At 33.5% G+C, this 17,876-nt stretch overlaps 2 protein-coding genes across 2 annotated transcripts; one reads left to right on the forward strand and one right to left on the reverse strand.

Moving 5' to 3' along the window:
- Positions 1 to 5,513: 5,513 nt before the first annotated feature.
- LOC145090661 (uncharacterized) lies at positions 5,514 to 6,527 on the forward strand. The gene is made up of 3 exons (XM_079028789.1): positions 5,514 to 5,951; positions 6,053 to 6,120; positions 6,209 to 6,527. The coding sequence occupies exons 1-3, from the start codon at positions 5,699 to 5,701 to the stop codon at positions 6,368 to 6,370; spliced, it is 483 nt and encodes a 160-aa protein (XP_078884915.1). The 5' UTR covers positions 5,514 to 5,698; the 3' UTR covers positions 6,371 to 6,527.
- A 2,854-nt stretch (positions 6,528 to 9,381) lies between these two features.
- Positions 9,382 to 13,832, reverse strand: LOC145087832 (uncharacterized protein At2g33490-like). The gene is made up of 10 exons (XM_079025913.1): positions 13,343 to 13,832; positions 12,891 to 12,963; positions 12,689 to 12,763; positions 12,538 to 12,599; positions 12,356 to 12,453; positions 12,086 to 12,293; positions 11,767 to 12,000; positions 11,530 to 11,583; positions 10,647 to 11,447; positions 9,382 to 9,584 (listed from the first exon to the last, which is right to left on the reverse strand). Exons 1-9 carry the CDS (start codon positions 13,457 to 13,459, stop codon positions 10,656 to 10,658), a joined length of 1,713 nt encoding a protein of 570 aa, XP_078882039.1. The 5' UTR covers positions 13,460 to 13,832; the 3' UTR covers positions 9,382 to 9,584; positions 10,647 to 10,655.
- Positions 13,833 to 17,876: the final 4,044 nt, after the last annotated feature.

The following is a 17,876-nucleotide window of genomic DNA, read 5'->3' on the forward strand; positions in this document are numbered from 1 at the left end:
TTCTCTCCATTAGGGTTCCTTAGAGCCTCCCTTATACAGAATACGAACCCTAAGTCTCCATTGTTGCTCATTCAAGCTTCCAAGCCATTTTTGGGTGAATTGAAAGAAGAAAAAAGAGGGGAATCATTGAAGCTTCAAGGATTGGCTTGAGATCTGGAGTTTGTGGAACCTTTCTGAGTTATTGAAGGTACTAAGTCGTTTCCTTCATTTAGATCTATTCTAGTTGTGAGTTTTGGGGCTTTTTAGCCATGATTAGTTATCCATTTGAGTTAGAAGCCAGATCTGAAGTTGCTACTTTGGATCTAAGCACATGTTGGCCTTGTGAAGCATAAAGTAACTGCCCTTGAGTTGATTATGGAGCCTCCTTGCCTCAAACCCTAGTTTATGGTGTATTTAGCCTAGATCTCCTTCTCTACACGTAAAGTTTGCAACTTTATGTGAGGAATAGGCTTGGGAAGGGTAGATCTACATTTTGGAGTCCATGCATGACTCAAAAGTCCTCTGCATGTATGAAGATATGAATGGACTCGGCGAGTCCTTTGAGTGGACTTGGCGAGTAGCATGAAGATTAGGAGGAACTCGACGAGTGGGATGAACAACTCGTCGAGTAGGTTGAAGATTCTCTTGGACTCGGCGAGTCAGGTCGCGAAACCCCAAACCCCTCGAGTTGAGGCTCGAACCAGTGAGTCGAGTGGAGACTCGGTGAGTCGGACAGGTCAGGACTCGGAAATCGGTAGACTCGGCGAGTCGAGTCACGAATGGAAGGACTCTGAGCATATGAACTCAGCGAGTCAATAGGTTGACTCGGCGAGTAGGGTTGAACTGGAAGGTTGACCTTGACCAGGACTTTGACGTTGACCAGATTTGACTTAGTTGACTTTTGGGGGTCAGTTGGTCTAAGTGTTGCATTGATATTGGTAGCTCAGGGAGCTAGTGGAGCAGGAGTTCAGGAAGTTGCCGGGAAACAGTTTGAGGGGCTATCAACAAGTTCAGCAAGTGCAGGTGAGTTTCCCTTTTATGTGAATGGGTCTACGGCCACAATGCCGACCCATGTAGTTATGAGTAGAAGACCCGGGGGTTTGCCCTAGGCACAGTATGCTAGTATGATATTCAGGACGAGGTCCAATGATAGCGGGCGGGTGCCCAAGGAATGGTTTATGTGATAGTTTATAATTGTTGTCCGTGTGATACTTATATGTGCCTGGTAGGGAGGTGAGTGTGGGCGAGGTCCCGTAACTCACCAATTGCAGAGTGTGGATGGTGTTCCACATCTCATTAGCAGCAGATCAGGGGCGAGGCCCAAGTTAAGGAAGGAGTGAGGGTGGGCTGGGCCCTTACCTCACTATCAGCAGGAGTATGGACGGGGTTCCATGACTCATCAGTCGTAGGACAAGGGCGAGGCCCAAAGACAGGCGAGGCCTTAGGACAAGATCCGTTAGTATGTGTTTAGCTTATGTGATGTGATATGTTTATGTGCTATTATATGTTAGCGGGCGAGGCCCTGTGGCAGGCGAGGCCTAAATGAAACAGATCTGTATCCGAGCAAGGCTCGAAGCCAGGCGAGACCTGGAACGGCGGGGCCGTTGTAGCGAGCGAGGCCCAGGATAGCGGGCGTGGTCCAATATGTGCAGTATGTGGTTATGCATGGTATGTGGTAGGGTGGGGAACTCACTAAGCTTCGTGCTTACGATTTTCAGTTTTGGTTACAGGTACTTCCGGTAACGGATGGAAGAGCTCGGGGTGATCGCATGGCACACACCATAGATTAGACAACCTGGGAATGTTTACTCTAATAACGAACATGTGTTTTGGGAATTAATACTCTGATTATGTTTTGGATTGGTGACTTTGCTTAAAGTAATGTTTTATTAAAATAAATTTTTAGTCTTGAATTTTGGGACGTTACACAATATCTTGAAAACAGAAACTACACTGTTTATAATTGTGTTATGAATTAATATAATATATTAATTGTAAGATACTAGTAAATATTTTTTGAGTCGCGTTTAATTTTTAGTATTAAAATTAATAATATATTTGACTTGGATGTTCAACCTGATCCTATAACAAAAAAAATTTAGATCTTTTTATTTTGTTATCTTATATAAATTGGACACATGTGAATTTGAATCCAAAGGAACCGATGATACATTTTCTAACAATTCATAAGAAAAAAAATAACAACCCAATCACCATTCATTTTGCATGTATCACTAAACTTTTTAAATAACTTTCGATTGCATTATTCACGTTAACTCTGACCATAAAACACTAAGGTGTTGTTTGTTTTTTCGAAGCCAAAACGTCTGCAGTCTGCAAGAAAGACTATTTGTTTTTTAACATCTGCAGTTTGTTAAAATAATCTGATTTTACAACCTTAAAATAATTTCTCAACACCAAAATTTAAAAAATTCTAATCTTACAATACTAAAATAAAATTCATACAACACAATAATTCTTGTCTTATAATAAAATGAATGGAATTATATTTTTTTAAACGATAAAATAACTATTTTATCTTAATGTTTAAAGATAAATAAATGACTTTTTTATAACAATGGTTAAAAGTTAACTTGAATACATGATCATATGGACCACCATATAATATATTAGAGCTTGATTATTCTTTATAATAGAGAAATAAATGATAATTAAAATATTAGGTATGGAAACTTAGAAATGTTGATAATGCATGACAAAGAAAAAATAATAAAATAAAATAAAAAGTGAATCTTGAAAAGTAGCGACATAAAGGAAAAAAAATGGCTCCATCACAAAAAAAAAATGTCCCCGTCTAATATAAGACTTCTCGGTGTGGTGCGGTAGGAGACCGCGGTTGGCTGCCACGTGGGACAGAAACACCGCCCCCAGGGTGCGGTCTGGGGCGGTGGAGACCGCACTGCGGCCTTTGAAGACCGCGCTTTGTGATTGGCTTGGCTGTTTCTTTCTTTCTTGACCGTTCAAAGATTCGTTCCTTTTTTTTTTTTTTTTTTTTTTTTTACCTTTTACTCCATCTATATATACATATCTTATCATTTTTACATTTACACAACCTTTAAACACATATCAATACAATCATTTTATCTAATTTTTTTTGAAAAAATGTCTTCTTCCAAAAGACCCAGCAAAGAAAAAATACCAGTCAGAAACACCAACACCCCAATACCTTCATTTGATCAACCGATTTTCTCACCTCCATGTTACCACTATGGCGGTATGTTTCCTTCTTTTCCACAACGACCAGGGCAACCACATCCACAAACACCACCTTCTTTTCCACAACCTGACCCGGATTTTAATCCATTTGATTTTTTGTCCCAACCCGAGTTTGTGCAACAAACACAAACACAACCAGAAACGGTCGTTTCTGATTCTGAACCGGAATTCGTTACAGAAACTCAACCCACTCGAGCAACGAATAAAAGAAAAGAGAAGGCGGAGGCTAGATGTTGGGAACCTTTGGAAGCGTTGGTGTTGGCACAATCTTTGATCGATATTTCAGAAGACGCGACGGTTGGAAAAGACCAAAAGCATGACCGCTTTTGGATTCGCATTTTACACAGGTTCCATAAAGGAATGAACCGTGGAGAATACCGTTCAAAACATCAAGTGTACTCCAAATGGGGGAAGATGAACAAGGAAGTCATGTTGTTTAATGACTTGTGGAACAACATGAAACGTCAATGGAAAAGTGGAGAAAGTGATGAAGTCATTTTGAAGAAAGCCTTGAAAGTGTATCAAAAAGAAAATCTGAAGGCTTTCAAGTTTCTTGAAGTTTGGAATTTTTTGAAAGATAACCGGAAATGGTTGAGTAGCAAAACATCTGACCAACATATCGACAGTTGGTCAAAACGCAGCAGAACATCTAAGTCCGACCACACTACATCAGATGCTCGTGTTCAGTTTGATCTGAACGAAGATGAACCTGTTCCAGTTTCACCACCTTCCCGACCATTAGGAAGAGACAAATCAAAAAGCAAAGGCAAAGGCAAAGCGTCGGATTCAGATGATTTGAAAGAAATGGGAACCGACATGAAGGATATAAAAGAGAGAATGGACAAGATTTTGAAAATTGCTTTTGAAAGAGAGCTTCGGAAACAAAGGGAGAGCGACATGCGAATACTAGCAATGGACACGTCGAATATGACCGGGGCCGAGCTTGAAGTGGTTTTGGCGATGAAGGAGGAAGTGAAAAACCGTTACATGAATCGTGGCTAATTTCTAGTTTTTTTTTTCAAGGTTTCTAGTGTTTTTTTTTTTTTTTTTTTTAAGTTGTTGGTTTTTTGTTTCTACTTTGTTTTTCTATATTTTTAGGTTTTTTTTTTTTAAATTAAGTAATGTATGGTATTTGTATTTTTAATTAATGAACTATTATGTTTTTAAAATTATGTTTTTTTATTAAAAAATAAGTTTTATTAAATTAAAATAGTTAACAAAAAATAAATAAATAAATAAATAAAACTAAAACTGTGGCACCACACCCTTGGTGTGGCAAGAAACCACACTTAAGTGGTAAAATCCGACGTGGCGCTTACGTGGCGAGGGAGGGAGTGCGGTTTCGGTGGCACCACTCCCTCCAGCCTAAGCCCTCCAATCTATTGTTTTATTTATTAAGGAACGGACAAAGGAAATTGTGGGTTGGATAATGTATTTTTCTTTAAGTGAGTGAGAAGAGGTTAGAAGACACATGGCCATGTATGCACCACGAAGAGGGCGCACAAATGTTTTTAGGTCTATGGTCTTCTAAAAAACAAACGGTCTGCAAGAGCATACGTCTGCGCGTTGTCTGCACGGCACAGATATAAGAGGTCAAGAAGAGGTTTTTGAAAATAACAAACACCACCTAAATTAATGGCCATTTAGTAATAACATGATGATTGCTTTCCAACTGATCATTAAAATGATATTTTTTAATGGTCGTGTATTTTGCCTCCATATTTGAAATGTTAAGATATTTCAATTCTCCTACATTAAAATGGTGTTTTTAATAGCTAGTTAAAATGAAAGAAAAACACTAAAATGGTGTTTGTTAAATGACCATTGTAGTAGGTCTGAGCGAGTAAATCACAGATCCAATTTGGATATGCAAGACCCCAAGTTATTGAATGTCAATAGTCATTACCAATTTACCATGTTATATGAAAAATCCACAACACAATTTGATACCCGGTATTTTTGTTTATATCTTAGTCTATTTTCAAGATACACCTCCAGCTAAAATTTGACTACTTTTTATTGAGAGTTAACTTGTTCTTTCATGTTTTTTAAAACTTTTTATTGGCACCACCATAGAATAATTAGGATATGTGTATACTCTTTTTTTTAAAACTAAAATGTACGTACCAACAACACCGATATGTTTGAGCTTAATTTTGAGATCTAACACAAAAGAGTTGTAACTTTTGAGCGAATTCAGGATTAGTCATCCTTTAACCAAAGTTGAACTATTATTAGATAACCTTATTACTACAGATTCTGATATTTGTTGGAATATATAAAGGATAGTGGATGACGGTGTTAAAATAAGGATGTCCGTAATACCCGTAACATCCCTCGTTCCTTCCTGCCCTGCCATACAATCACAATCACAATCACATAATGTCGTCGTCCCAATCCCTCACTCCGATTCCCCACTTCCCAATTTCTGTCGATCCATGTGAACTTTGTTCCTTCATCAACAGAATCCTCCTCCATACCAATGGGTTGCGGGGTGTCCAGATCCAACGAGGGTCTGGTCGTTTTTCGCATCCCCCATCATAGTAAACCCCAAACTCATCCTCCCAAATTGCTAATCGAGGAACCGTCAAACCTCCACCAACCACCGGAATTGCAAAAAATCAACATCGCATATCACGATGGCAACGGCAATGACGATCCATTGTGGGTCGGATCTCCTAGCTTTAGGGAGTACGTTCAATCCTTCCCCGAGGATGACGACGTTGCTACTTCAGGTGTTAACGCACATATGCATATGCATATGTATAGTATAATAGTTGCACATGGTTATCATGCAACATTTATGTAATTATTCCCAAATTAATCATGGATGCAGGTGATGTAAGAGGAAAGGAGATCGTAATTGGTACCCGAGGAGGTGAAAAGTTGATATGCAATGGCGAGGTATGATCGTCAACATACGAAGGCAAGCAATTGTTAGGTTAATTTAATTAGATCAACTGATTTGAATTGAAATCAATGGGATATATAGGTTTGTGTACGGGGGGATTTAGCAGGGAAGGAAGAAGCAGATACAAGAGGAGGAAGATATAGAAAGGTGTTTCAGGTGCACAGAGTCACTTTCTGGCACGGCCGCGCGTGGCATCCCGGTCATCCAAAAGCAACCAGAAAGGCGGCCGGAGCCTCATCTTAACATCCATCATCCATCCATGGTGATTCGTGATGCATTCTGTCTTTGACTAAATTCCTTCATTCTTTTTTTTGTAATTCATTATTTTATTATTTATCATTATTATAATTACTTAGCCTTAAAAAAAGGTTATATCGAATAAGAATTGAAGTGGGTTCAATCTCGACCAATTCAAAGCCTATTATGCAGTCTCTGACTTTGATTCACGCACCAAAAACCATATAAAGTCACTATCATTATCTTAGAAAAGTAACATACAGAGCATAATTAATTAAAATAAAAATAGTTCATTTATATAGAAAATACTATTCAGTTATAAAAACAAAAGAATTAAAGAAAGACAATTTTCAAAGACCGAGGTGAAAAGAATTTATATATAATTTGCATTGTTGTCTTTTTACTATAAAATACTATTTACTTCTAATTTCTCCAATTTTATGCAATCCATAGAAATAGACACTTATTTATTTTTTTGAAAAATCCAAAATAAATTGTCATTTTTGACAATTAGCTGCCTTGAAGAAATCGAAAGTAGGTTATTGTTTTTAAAAAAGTTAAATTTATAAAGCTATCTTTATTAACAATCCAATTCAACCTAATTTTTTTTATAAAAAATAATTTATCTTTCTTCCACCTATACAATTCAGCTCGATCCAATTATTCACACTCATTACCAATACAATCTAATCCAATTTTATATTATATATATATATATATATATATATATATATATATATATAATCATATTAATATTGGTCTTTTTTGTAGAGAAAAATAAATTACATATTTCAATATATTTTATTTAATGTTTTACCAAACATAAAATATAATTATTAACTAAATTAGATTTAAATATAAAAATTAATTTAAATCTACATATCTAAAAGGGACACTTGGCAACATAAATAAATAAAAAGACATGAGCTTTTTGATGAGTGGATCGTTCAATCTAGATTACCAAATATCTTTCATTTTTCTTTTTCTTTTTTATTTTAAATTTTTTTGGTGAGCCAACCTCAAAAGATCATCAATAGGATAGTGTAATGGGTTCTATTAAAAAACATTTCATGAGATTAGTGAGTATGGTGTCATACTTGTTACAGTCCACGTAGGCATAACGTCATATTTGCTACACTTTAGCTAAAACTTGTTATTTATATGGCGCGGGTTGTCACATTTATCATGCTACTTTTTTTTAATTAATATAGCAAATAAATATTTCAAACATATTATTTTTTTAAAAACTTAAATTTCATACATAAAATAAAAATGCAACACACTAAAAAAGTTTAGAAATTCAAATTACAAACCTAGAATGTAAAAAAAAAAACGAAAAAATGAAAATTAAAAAAGTGAAAGCTAGATGTTATATTTTTTTGCAAGCTCCTTTTTGGTTTTTATCGTTATTTCTCGTTTGTGTACAGATAGCTCGTTTGGTTTTGGTATAGTGCTTGACTTTGAAATTGGTAGTAAACTCCATCAATGTGTAAATTTTGTGGAGAATAAATAGGCCGATCACGTTGATTTTGAACAAAATTTGAAGAAGAATGTGAGATGTTTGAGTTTTGGGTGTTTTTTTTTTGAGGTTTTGGTTTGAAAGCGAAAGCCATTTTTTTGACAAAATATGATGTATTTGAGTGAGAAAATAAAGATGATGAAGATGTCTAAAATAGGTGAAATAGTTGTGTTTATATAGGGTAAAAATGAGGGTTATTTGGAGGAAAAAAAACGGTAAAGTAAAGAGGGGTAACGGCTAGTTTTTTAAACCCATACATTCTCTCTACTCGGTAAGCTCTAGCCGAGGTTAATGCCGAGCTAGCCGAGGGCTCGGTCTGGTGTTCGCCGAGCTAGCCGAGGTCGATGCCGAGACCACATCGATGAATTTATTTTTTACAATCAGTTTTTTATATAGAAATGTGTCATGTTTTTGTGTTTATATTTTTATTTATATTTATATTTGATTATTATATAATATAAAAATAATATATGTATTACTTAATATTTATAAATTAAAAGTAATTACTTATAGAAAAAAAAAACATGTATTACTTAACATTTATAAATTAAATGTAAAGATATAATCATTTAAAAATCAAAATAATATATTATAGAATCATTAGGTTGAGGTGTGGGCAACGCCCATGGAAGCGTTTTTGAACATTTCAACGGCACAAACACTGTCCCTTCCCCTTTTTTCGTTATAAATCTGCACGTTGCTTCCCGTTACCGCCACAACATCCTATAACGCCCGTTTTCTTCTTAAAACGTCGGTGGCCGTTGCCCATACCGACTAGTCTTATTTAAAAGTAATTAGAAATCATCATATAATTATTAATATGTTTTCAGATAAAAAGTAATTATTAGAATGTCTAATTAGCCAAATATGATGTCTTTTTAACCAACCCTAACAGCTTTTTATGCAATTTGACTCTGTAATTAGTATTACTTTAGTTAGTTGCTATTATAAGTTTTTCCTTACCTGCTTTAGGTGTTCGTCTCGCTTACTAGCAACATGTTGTCACTTTACTCATTTGTTCCCTAATTTTTTTTATGCAATAGACAATTGAACTTCATTTTTTTGCTACAAGTGAACGGGAAAACAACCCATGCCACGTCAAAAAACAATTATGCATAACAATCTACATAATATCTGAAATAAAAATAAAATAAAATTTTGTTATATAATTTTCAAATTGTTCAGCATGCTAGAAAACCCCCTTAATAGAGTGATTGTGATATCATCTGTTTTGGGCCCTAACTGTATATGAACTCAGCATCTCCTCCTGAGCTTGTGAGCAATGTCACAGAGGGAATACCAACACACCCCCCATAAAGGAACGCATCATATTGAGAAGATTTGAGGGTTTTAATGATTAATGTAAGTTTATAAACCCTAACTCTCGTATCTGTAGGATAAGTAGGAGGTTTCTTAACATTAGCCACCCACAGAAAATATTACGTTTAATAAGCACGCTCATAAGGTATAAAATTTAATCATTATTAGAAAGTAGACATGCAAAAACTAAATTTGATTTAGGAATGAAATCCAGAAATGTCTATGATGATGTTAAAAACACAAGAAATGCCACATATATTTACACACCTGTCCCTGTCCCCCCAAAAAACCAAGATAAACGAAGAAACTCTATAAAATCGCCATTCAACTAAAAAAAAAAAAACATACTTATGTTCAAGCACAACACGAATCAGCTTCCACCTGCAACAAACCAAACCATTTAATTGATACGAAACTGAAACAAAATTAATTATCTTGTGAAAGCAATTATCAGAGGGGTATTATTGTTTTGAAGACGAGAATTATAATAAAAACATATAAAGGGTCGCTCGCTGCAGGAAGAATGGGATTCCACCATAAATAACTATTGTTTAACTTCAAGTCTTCAACCATCTTTTAATACAGGACAGGGCTAACACTATTTTTAGGAAAGGTACTATCCTGAATCCTTGATTGTCTTCAACTCAAGTGAAGTGACAAACATGCATACATCTTGACTCTTATCTCTTAAGTCGTTTATTTATTTCATCAAAGAGGTAATCAACTATCAGATAGTCCCCATGACCTAATATACCATGTACAACAGCACAAGTTACCGACTTTCAGTTTTACAATTTTGGCCCACGTTTTAAATTTTGTTACCAACTTAGTTCAAATTTTTTAACAAATTTGTCCCAAGACTAGTTTGTTTTTTCTTTTACAATTTCACTTTTTTTACAACTTTTGTTACGTTTCTACATAATATTCTACTCACGATTTTTCGCGTTTAATGTACTTATTTAGGTAAATTTACAAATACTATAATTTGGCATTTCTACTTATGGTTTTTTCAAAATTAAACACCATTAGGAATGGATGTTTGTCATCAATTGTGAAAAGATAAAACTTTGTTTTATAAAAAGATGAAATTAGTAACTTTTATATTGATAATTTTCTATTTCAATCCAAAAGTAATTTACCTAAATAAATACGCTAAACACAACTAGAAATGTTTAAAAAAAAAAGTAGATTTGTAAAGAAAAGATGTATATAAAAAAAAGTTAGAACCAAATTCATAACAAAATTTAAAAATAGGGCCACCATTGTAAAAATGAAAGTTGGCAACCTGTTGTATCTGGCATAGGGGACCAATTCATATCTGGTTAGCTCTTGATCTAATAAATGGCATATACATATTGGTGACTTGAAGACAATGAGAATAGTATATTTCCCATTCACAAAAAGAGTGTTTAGCAAGTATGGAATAGTAAAATAGGTTATTACCTTAGGCTTTTAGGTGTGGCCTCTAGACTTGAGATTTGAAAGCAAAATGGGTGTGAGTGGGGGAGAGAAGACTTGTTGTTGTTCATGCCTACTCCTGCCTCCTGTTCTTTGTGGCTGTGGGGACTCCATAGCACTCGGGTTGCTAGAGTGAACCGAAAAACTTCTAGGAACAACTAGCGGAGGAGGTGGAAGGGGAGACGCAATTGCAATCGAGGTTTTACTCATTTTGGGAGGAGAATGAGATCTGTCTTGATTTTTTAAAAACAACGGGCCCGAATATCCCATCATACCATGTTTTGAAGAAGAAGAAGAAGGAGGAGGAGGCCTAGGAAGCTCATGAAGCTCACTTATTCTAGGGGAAGAAGATAATGATAGACCCGGAGGTGGAGGTGAAACACTACGAGAAACATGAGCTTCATTGCTATTTATCTTTCCGGAAAAACCCCCCTTCGTTGGCAGCAATGGACCAGAGTAGGCCTGTCTTTTCCCTGCTTTACTATCAAACCCACTCCATGAAGGAGGAGGAGGAGCAGGTAACTGGATGCTGGAATCTTTTATCGTGGGTTTCGAATCATTAGAATCCCTTTCGTGTTTCTCATCTGTTGGTTGCAACTTGCTGAATGGATTATTGGTGTGGGGGACAGATGATGCAGGAGGTGTTTTTGGAGGAGGTAGCACGTAAGAGTGAAAATTCTGCCGGGGTTGTGTAAGTGTTTCCTTAGGCTTCTCAGATGAATCCGGGAACAATGGAGCAGAATAACTGCTCGCTCGTGCCCCTTGCTGTTGTTTATAATGATTCATCTGTGGCAAAATAATAAAAACTAATTTAATGTTAAATGGAATTACACTGAAAAGGAATGTTGGCTAGCTGTTGCATGCATACATGTCGATCTTCTGAAGTTGGAACTTGAAGATGTGGTATGTCAGGCTGCTCTACCTGCAAAATGCAAATCAATATATTATATCATACTTACAACACATGGAAACTAATCTACAAAAGGAAACTAATTAATTAATAATAGAATCACTAAAACCTCCAACAATACAACAATTTTACTTCATTATTTTACCTTTCCATAACAACAGTTTTTAGAGTTATAACCAAAAGCAGATTGATTACCTCCATTGGGTTCGATGATGTGCCAAAATTATCAAGTCCTTGCTTCTTTTGCCCATAGTCAAAACTCAATTCCCCATCATCAATCCTCTCAAAGCTGTTCATACCTCCATCTTCCCCACCATTCACATCATCAAATTCAGTGAGTTGGCAATCGATTCGATGCTTCTCTGCAACAATTCTTATCAACGGGTCAACTGCTTCAAGAGCCTTCACTCCCTTACGAAAAAAACTCAACTGCTCCAAAAAAAAAAAAAAAACATTTTCACTACTAAACAATATTCAAAGATAGTGACACGTGATGTATTAACAGAAATGACACCTGTGCAGCATGATGGCGAGTAGCCTGTGTCAAAATACTACGGCATTGTCCCTCCTTGAGTGATTTTACCCGAAAGGCACATAGTCTAGCCACTTCGTTATATTCATCTTGTGCTTCTTGTAATTTTTGTGCAACTGAACTTTCAGCCTTTCCACTTCTCAACTTTCCCTTTTCTTTGTGTTGTGACATCATGTATTCGTACACACCTCTGTATGCAGACTCGATAATTAACAAACTTTCATATCAATGGCAACATATATAAATATCTACCTTTTCTCATCACATTGAAGCTTCATCTCCTCTACTTTTTGTAGCTCAGATAGAAGAGACTCTGATGGATTTGTAATTGTCACAACCACGTAAGAACGCTGATATATATGAAGAGGAATGAGTCACTGATATTAATTATTACCATGTGAAAGTGGAATACCCGCAATATTGACAACACTTACATAACTATCCGCGATTTTTTGGAGTTCTGATTGTATATTTCCTAAAGTTGATAACACTCTTCCTGCAAACAGAAAGTTTATAATTAGGTATTGAATATCAAAACAGATGCGGAAATGTAGTAGTAACAAACAAGGAAACAATTTGTATTACCACTTTCACCATCAACATCACTTGCACTTTTCTCCAGCAAACAGGTCCCCATTTCATGTAGAGATTCTGAAAATTCTGATATCCAGTGACATATATATGAGGTTACTTTATATGCATAAAAATAAAAACAGCTAGCTGCCTGTAGTTGTATAACTTAGATGCAACAAAACATGGCATTTGGATACAAAAAGAAAACACCTACCAAATATACTATTTGTCATTGCAGCAGCAGCTGACATTAAGCCATCATAGGAGTTTCTAATGTCTTGCATATCCTGCAAAAGAATATACCGGTCAAGCAATCGACCTTACATTTTCAGCAACATTGACACCTTACACTACCCACAATCAGACTCCACCACCCATAAATGGCGTGGATGGAAGAAACATGCTATCATGGGCTGTGAATTTGATCGCCTTGTGTCATTATTATATATAAGATTCTTCTTAATCTTACATCTTTCTGCAAAGAGTATTTTAGTCGTGAAAAGAGAGATTAATTTATAATCTAGTGCATTGCAAGTGTGCAACTACAGTCCACAACCATGAAGAGAAGTATGAGAAACCCTAATCGATCCTCAATTGATTTGCACAGGAAATTCGATATCAGAGGCAGCACGCAAAAGGAAACAAAAACAAAAACAAAATCCCTACCTTGGAAACCTGAACAAGCTCATCCAAATGGGCGGAAGGCTGATGATCCTTCTTCTCCTTCCCATCGTTCTTGTGCATCGTTAATTTGCGCCCAAACTTCTCCAGTGACGACTTCATTTTATAAACACTTGCAGACTCAAAAACACTGGTGATTATTCTATACACACAGCGACCAAGGTGCAGGAAAATGTTAAAAAAAGTTGAGATTTATCATTTATGTGAGATGGTATTTATAATTGATTCTGGCAAATTGATCGGCAAGTCTGCGTGCGCGTTTGCTTGGTAAAAGTGTAAAAACAGAAAAACCATCGAAAGGAAGGAGAAATGGTAGAAAAATCGATCCTAATCGCTGTCGCAGTCTATAAATTCTGACGTTACGAATCAGGGAAGGTGATTGAAACTTCCGCAAATTCAACTAAAATGAAAGGTGCACTGGACTCGGTACTTCCGGCGTTGAACCTTGACCATTTTGTAGGTTTCATAAACTATACAATGCTTTCTTTACACGGAAATTTATATACTTACCCCCAAACCCCAGTGCTTAATGTACCCATGTGAATGTAATACCACATCTAATACTGTTTGTGTACCAAATGATTTGAAGATTTATATGACTTAGGGTACGTATAGCAACACGTTTCTTTATATAGATTATTTAAATTAATAAAACTATCTAATATAAAATAATAAAATATTTTAAGATACTATTTGATATATATATATATATATATATATATATATATATATATGTGGGTACTCGTTTCTGATTTTTATTATCAATAAATTCAAATACGTATTTGAATTGAAGTTGTATATGGAACAAAATATGAAATTTATTGTGAAACTTTATATTTTGTTGTTTAAGACTTGACGATTTAGGGTATGCCATGACAATATTAATCACGACATGCAACATTTGCTTGATATGGCCAAAAATCTTTGGCATAAAACCTTAAAAATCTTGATCAAATTGAGCAACATTAAATATCTACAAATATAAAAAAGACAATTACGGTTAAATCAAAGATCAAAACAAATTTCAATTTGGATTGGAAGATGTTCTAATAAGATAAGATTATACTTTCTTTACTATAATTGTTTAGGCTTGATACACACGGTAGGCAACATGAGACGATAGGTGCATGCTCAGAGCTCATCCCTCATTAGGACCCAAAAAATTTAGTTTACATTATATACCGGTAATATATGTTTATCTAGGTAATGTTTGTCGTTTAAGAAAATAGTTTCGATGGCCCCAGAGCATCAGAGATATTGTATTATATGATATTAATTTTGTCGCTTCGAAGAATTTCAACGTTAACACGAAGATCAAGAATTGAATAAGGAATATGTGATTTTTTCTATATCAACATTTTAGTTTGTTTTAAATCTAGATGTTAATAATTTTATATTGGGGTTAATAATTTATATTTTTTTTACATCTAGCATTTTAGTTATATAATGTGTCTACGTGTTTTTAATTGTCAATATTTTGACGATTCTTTCCAGATAGAAAGTGAAAATTGTAATGTGTCTAAAAGTTTGTGTTTCAGTTATGTTACTAAAAAACATTGATAAAAAAAATAGATTATGTAACTGCACTAGACTACAAGTGAAATCTCTGGGCAAACATATTATTGAGGCAATTATCATATCTGGAACTAATATTGGAAAGCAAACATTTATTCCAAGGATGTCTTTAAGTCTATCTGGAAAAAAATCCATTCAAATTTCAAAGAAGACAATTTTCGTTGGTTGTATGTTTTGCAATGACAATTAATAAAAGTCAGGGGCACTCGTTATCAAAGGTTGGTCTGTATCTCAAGGATCCTGTTTTTTCACATGGACAGTTGTATGTTGCCTTATCTAGAGTTCAAAGTAGAGAATGATTGAAATTGTTAATTTTAGATAAGGATAGTAGACTTACAAATGTTGTGTATAAGGAAGTGTTTAGGAATTTATAAATGCTTCGTACCCATTAACTTCAAACAATTGTGTTTTTTTCTTTTTTTTTATTACATTTTTTTAATATTTTATTGTTTATGTAGCATTGTAATCCATAATATTGAATTTGTTGCAATATTTGATTTTCAGACTTTAATAGATGTCACATGGTGTTTTTTGATTGCTCCCTCAAATCAAAAAATAATGATTTGTCCTCACACTTCATAAAGGATTCACATATTGAAAGATGCATTTTAGTTATCTTCATATTTACCTTTCGATGGATTGATTGCGTTTCTCTTTAACATATATTCAAACTAGGCGAATCCCCGCGCGTTGCGCGAGAATAGAATTATATAGTTAATAATAACTTTTACCAAATTATTATTTAATATTTCTACTTTGAAACAAAATGTTAGTAGTAAAGCAAACATATAGTTAACATATTAGTTCTATTAAACATTATAATTTAATTTTTAAGTCATTGTGATATATACAATTATTTGATAATTTTATAAACCGTTTAAAATTGTGTAAATTATATATCTAATGAATGATAATATAACGGGTAACAAAACGTATGAACAAAAATATGAACTGCAACTTTTAGTAACATAAAAATAGATAAACATCTATTATAGTATTTGTATTAAAAAAGATATATATACAACGAATAATAAAAAATATGAAAAATAAACAGTATAACTTTTAATAACATAAAAACACTAAAACATCTATTATAACATTTATCTTAAATCTTCATAGTTAAATCACAAATCTCTTCAAATACATTAATGTTTTTAATGAGCAAAACTTTACAACCTTATAAAAGAAAGGAAAATAAAAAGTTATTAGTGATTACTAATTAATAATCATAAGTTAAAAACTCTTGAGCTGTAACTAATAAATATACATAAATTAGAAAACTCTTGAGTTATAGTGTGAATTTCAAATGAATGCGGTACTTGGAAATGTATTATTATTATTATTATTATTATTATTATTATTATTATTATTATTATATTCGTCTAAATAATTGGTTTTGATGTATCATTTTAATCTCTTCAATTATTAAACATAAAGATATTTAATTATAAATTTATAACATACATAGGTGCATATACATGTTAAACAAATCATATATAATATATATATTTTTGTAAATGTCATATGTAATTCTTGTCGTAGTAATATGGATAAATTATTTTCATATGAAGAACATATCATGATAAGTCTATCATAATTACATATCAAATGTTCAAAATTATGTTATCTTTTAAATATGTTGTGTAGGATAACCGAACAAAAAAAAATAATAGGAAATAAACATAATCAGAATAGAAAAACTATAATCAAATAAATAAGAGCATTGGGTGGTTGAATATATAAATAAAGATGCTACATAAACATACATTTAAATCAAAAGAAAAAACTAACATTCGTCAACTTTGCTCAAACAAAAAAACCGATATCCATTTTATGAATCTTCTTTCTTCATCTAACACCATTCAGCCACAAAAATTTGATGACAATTCTTCACTAACCTGCAATCAAAATATTTTTCTTGAAAAAGAAGAATTAGAAAGATATTCCAAGCAAAACATTGATGTTTGGAGAGTCACATTCAAGATTGAGTAATACACAAAAATCACATATAAAGATTAAATGAGAAACTGAATATAAACAAAGAATAGAAAAGTTTCATTTGTTTTGGTTGAAAGAAAAAATCATATTACAATTACCATCGATGCAACATAACCCATTTCTTCAAATCATCATATTTGGATCGTGAATGCTTCAACTATATGAAAACTTTTGAATCACAATATCTTCAAATCCTTCTTACATGTAAGATTTTATATAACACAAAAGACACAAAAGATTGGCCTTTTATAGTAAATTTTTCACTAAATGCTAATTAAACACAATATAAGTTATAAAAATTTTGAGTGTTAAATCATAATTAAGAAAACTTTTGAGTTGCATTAGTTAAAAAAGGGGGTTCAAATGAATATGGTTTGAGAAAGTTAAAAAAGGGGGTTTCAAATGCATGAGATTCAAGAAAAAATGTTAGCTTTATAAGTATGTATGATTTATATACTTTTTTACAAATTTATATTAATATTAATTTTAAATAATCAATACAAATAATGCTAAACAAACTTAACTCTTATAAATAATTTAAATTTGTTTTTAAACTTTTTACCCGTGGTTTCCACTGGTTGTAACCTACTTTATTATATTGAAATTAGAATTTCCTTTTATTTGAAGTTATGAAAGTGCATGTAACGCCTCAACAATTTAACATAAATTACACCCAATATTTTTTTTAAAATCACACATATGAAGTATGTTTATATTTATATTAAGCTGCAAATACAAGTAGGTATCAAAACATCAACTACAATACATATTACCCAAAGATCGAGTCATGTATTACAATATTTTTATAGCAAAATACAAAACTATAAAAACCTCTCCAAGTCTTATCTTTATGCTACAACTTTATCCTCATTAGGGTTGCTATGTCTTGAAAGGCACATCAACAAACCACTAGGTAAGCTACTAAAGTTTAGTGATTAACTTTAGC

This window comes from Lactuca serriola, chromosome 2 (genome assembly GCF_051521515.1).
Source record: "Lactuca serriola cultivar US96UC23 chromosome 2, Lser_US96UC23_V15, whole genome shotgun sequence".
Classification (NCBI taxonomy): Eukaryota; Viridiplantae; Streptophyta; class Magnoliopsida; order Asterales; family Asteraceae; genus Lactuca; species Lactuca serriola.

Bases quoted from the DNA above. Each gene is read 5' to 3' on its own strand.
- LOC145087832 (XM_079025913.1), bottom strand. From the start codon at position 13,459: ATGAAGTCGTCACTGGAGAAGTTTGGGCGCAAATTAACGATGCACAAG. The intron at 12,600-12,688 runs GTAATACAAATT...TTCTGTTTGCAG, and splicing joins TGATGTTGATGGTGAAAGTG to GAAGAGTGTTATCAACTTTA. The intron at 11,584-11,766 runs GTAATCAATCTG...TGCATTTTGCAG, and splicing joins CATCATCGAACCCAATGGAG to GTAGAGCAGCCTGACATACC.
- LOC145090661 (XM_079028789.1), top strand. From the start codon at position 5,699: ATGGGTTGCGGGGTGTCCAGATCCAACGAGGGTCTGGTCGTTTTTCGC. The intron at 5,952-6,052 runs GTGTTAACGCAC...TCATGGATGCAG, and splicing joins TGACGACGTTGCTACTTCAG to GTGATGTAAGAGGAAAGGAG. The intron at 6,121-6,208 runs GTATGATCGTCA...TGGGATATATAG, and splicing joins AGTTGATATGCAATGGCGAG to GTTTGTGTACGGGGGGATTT.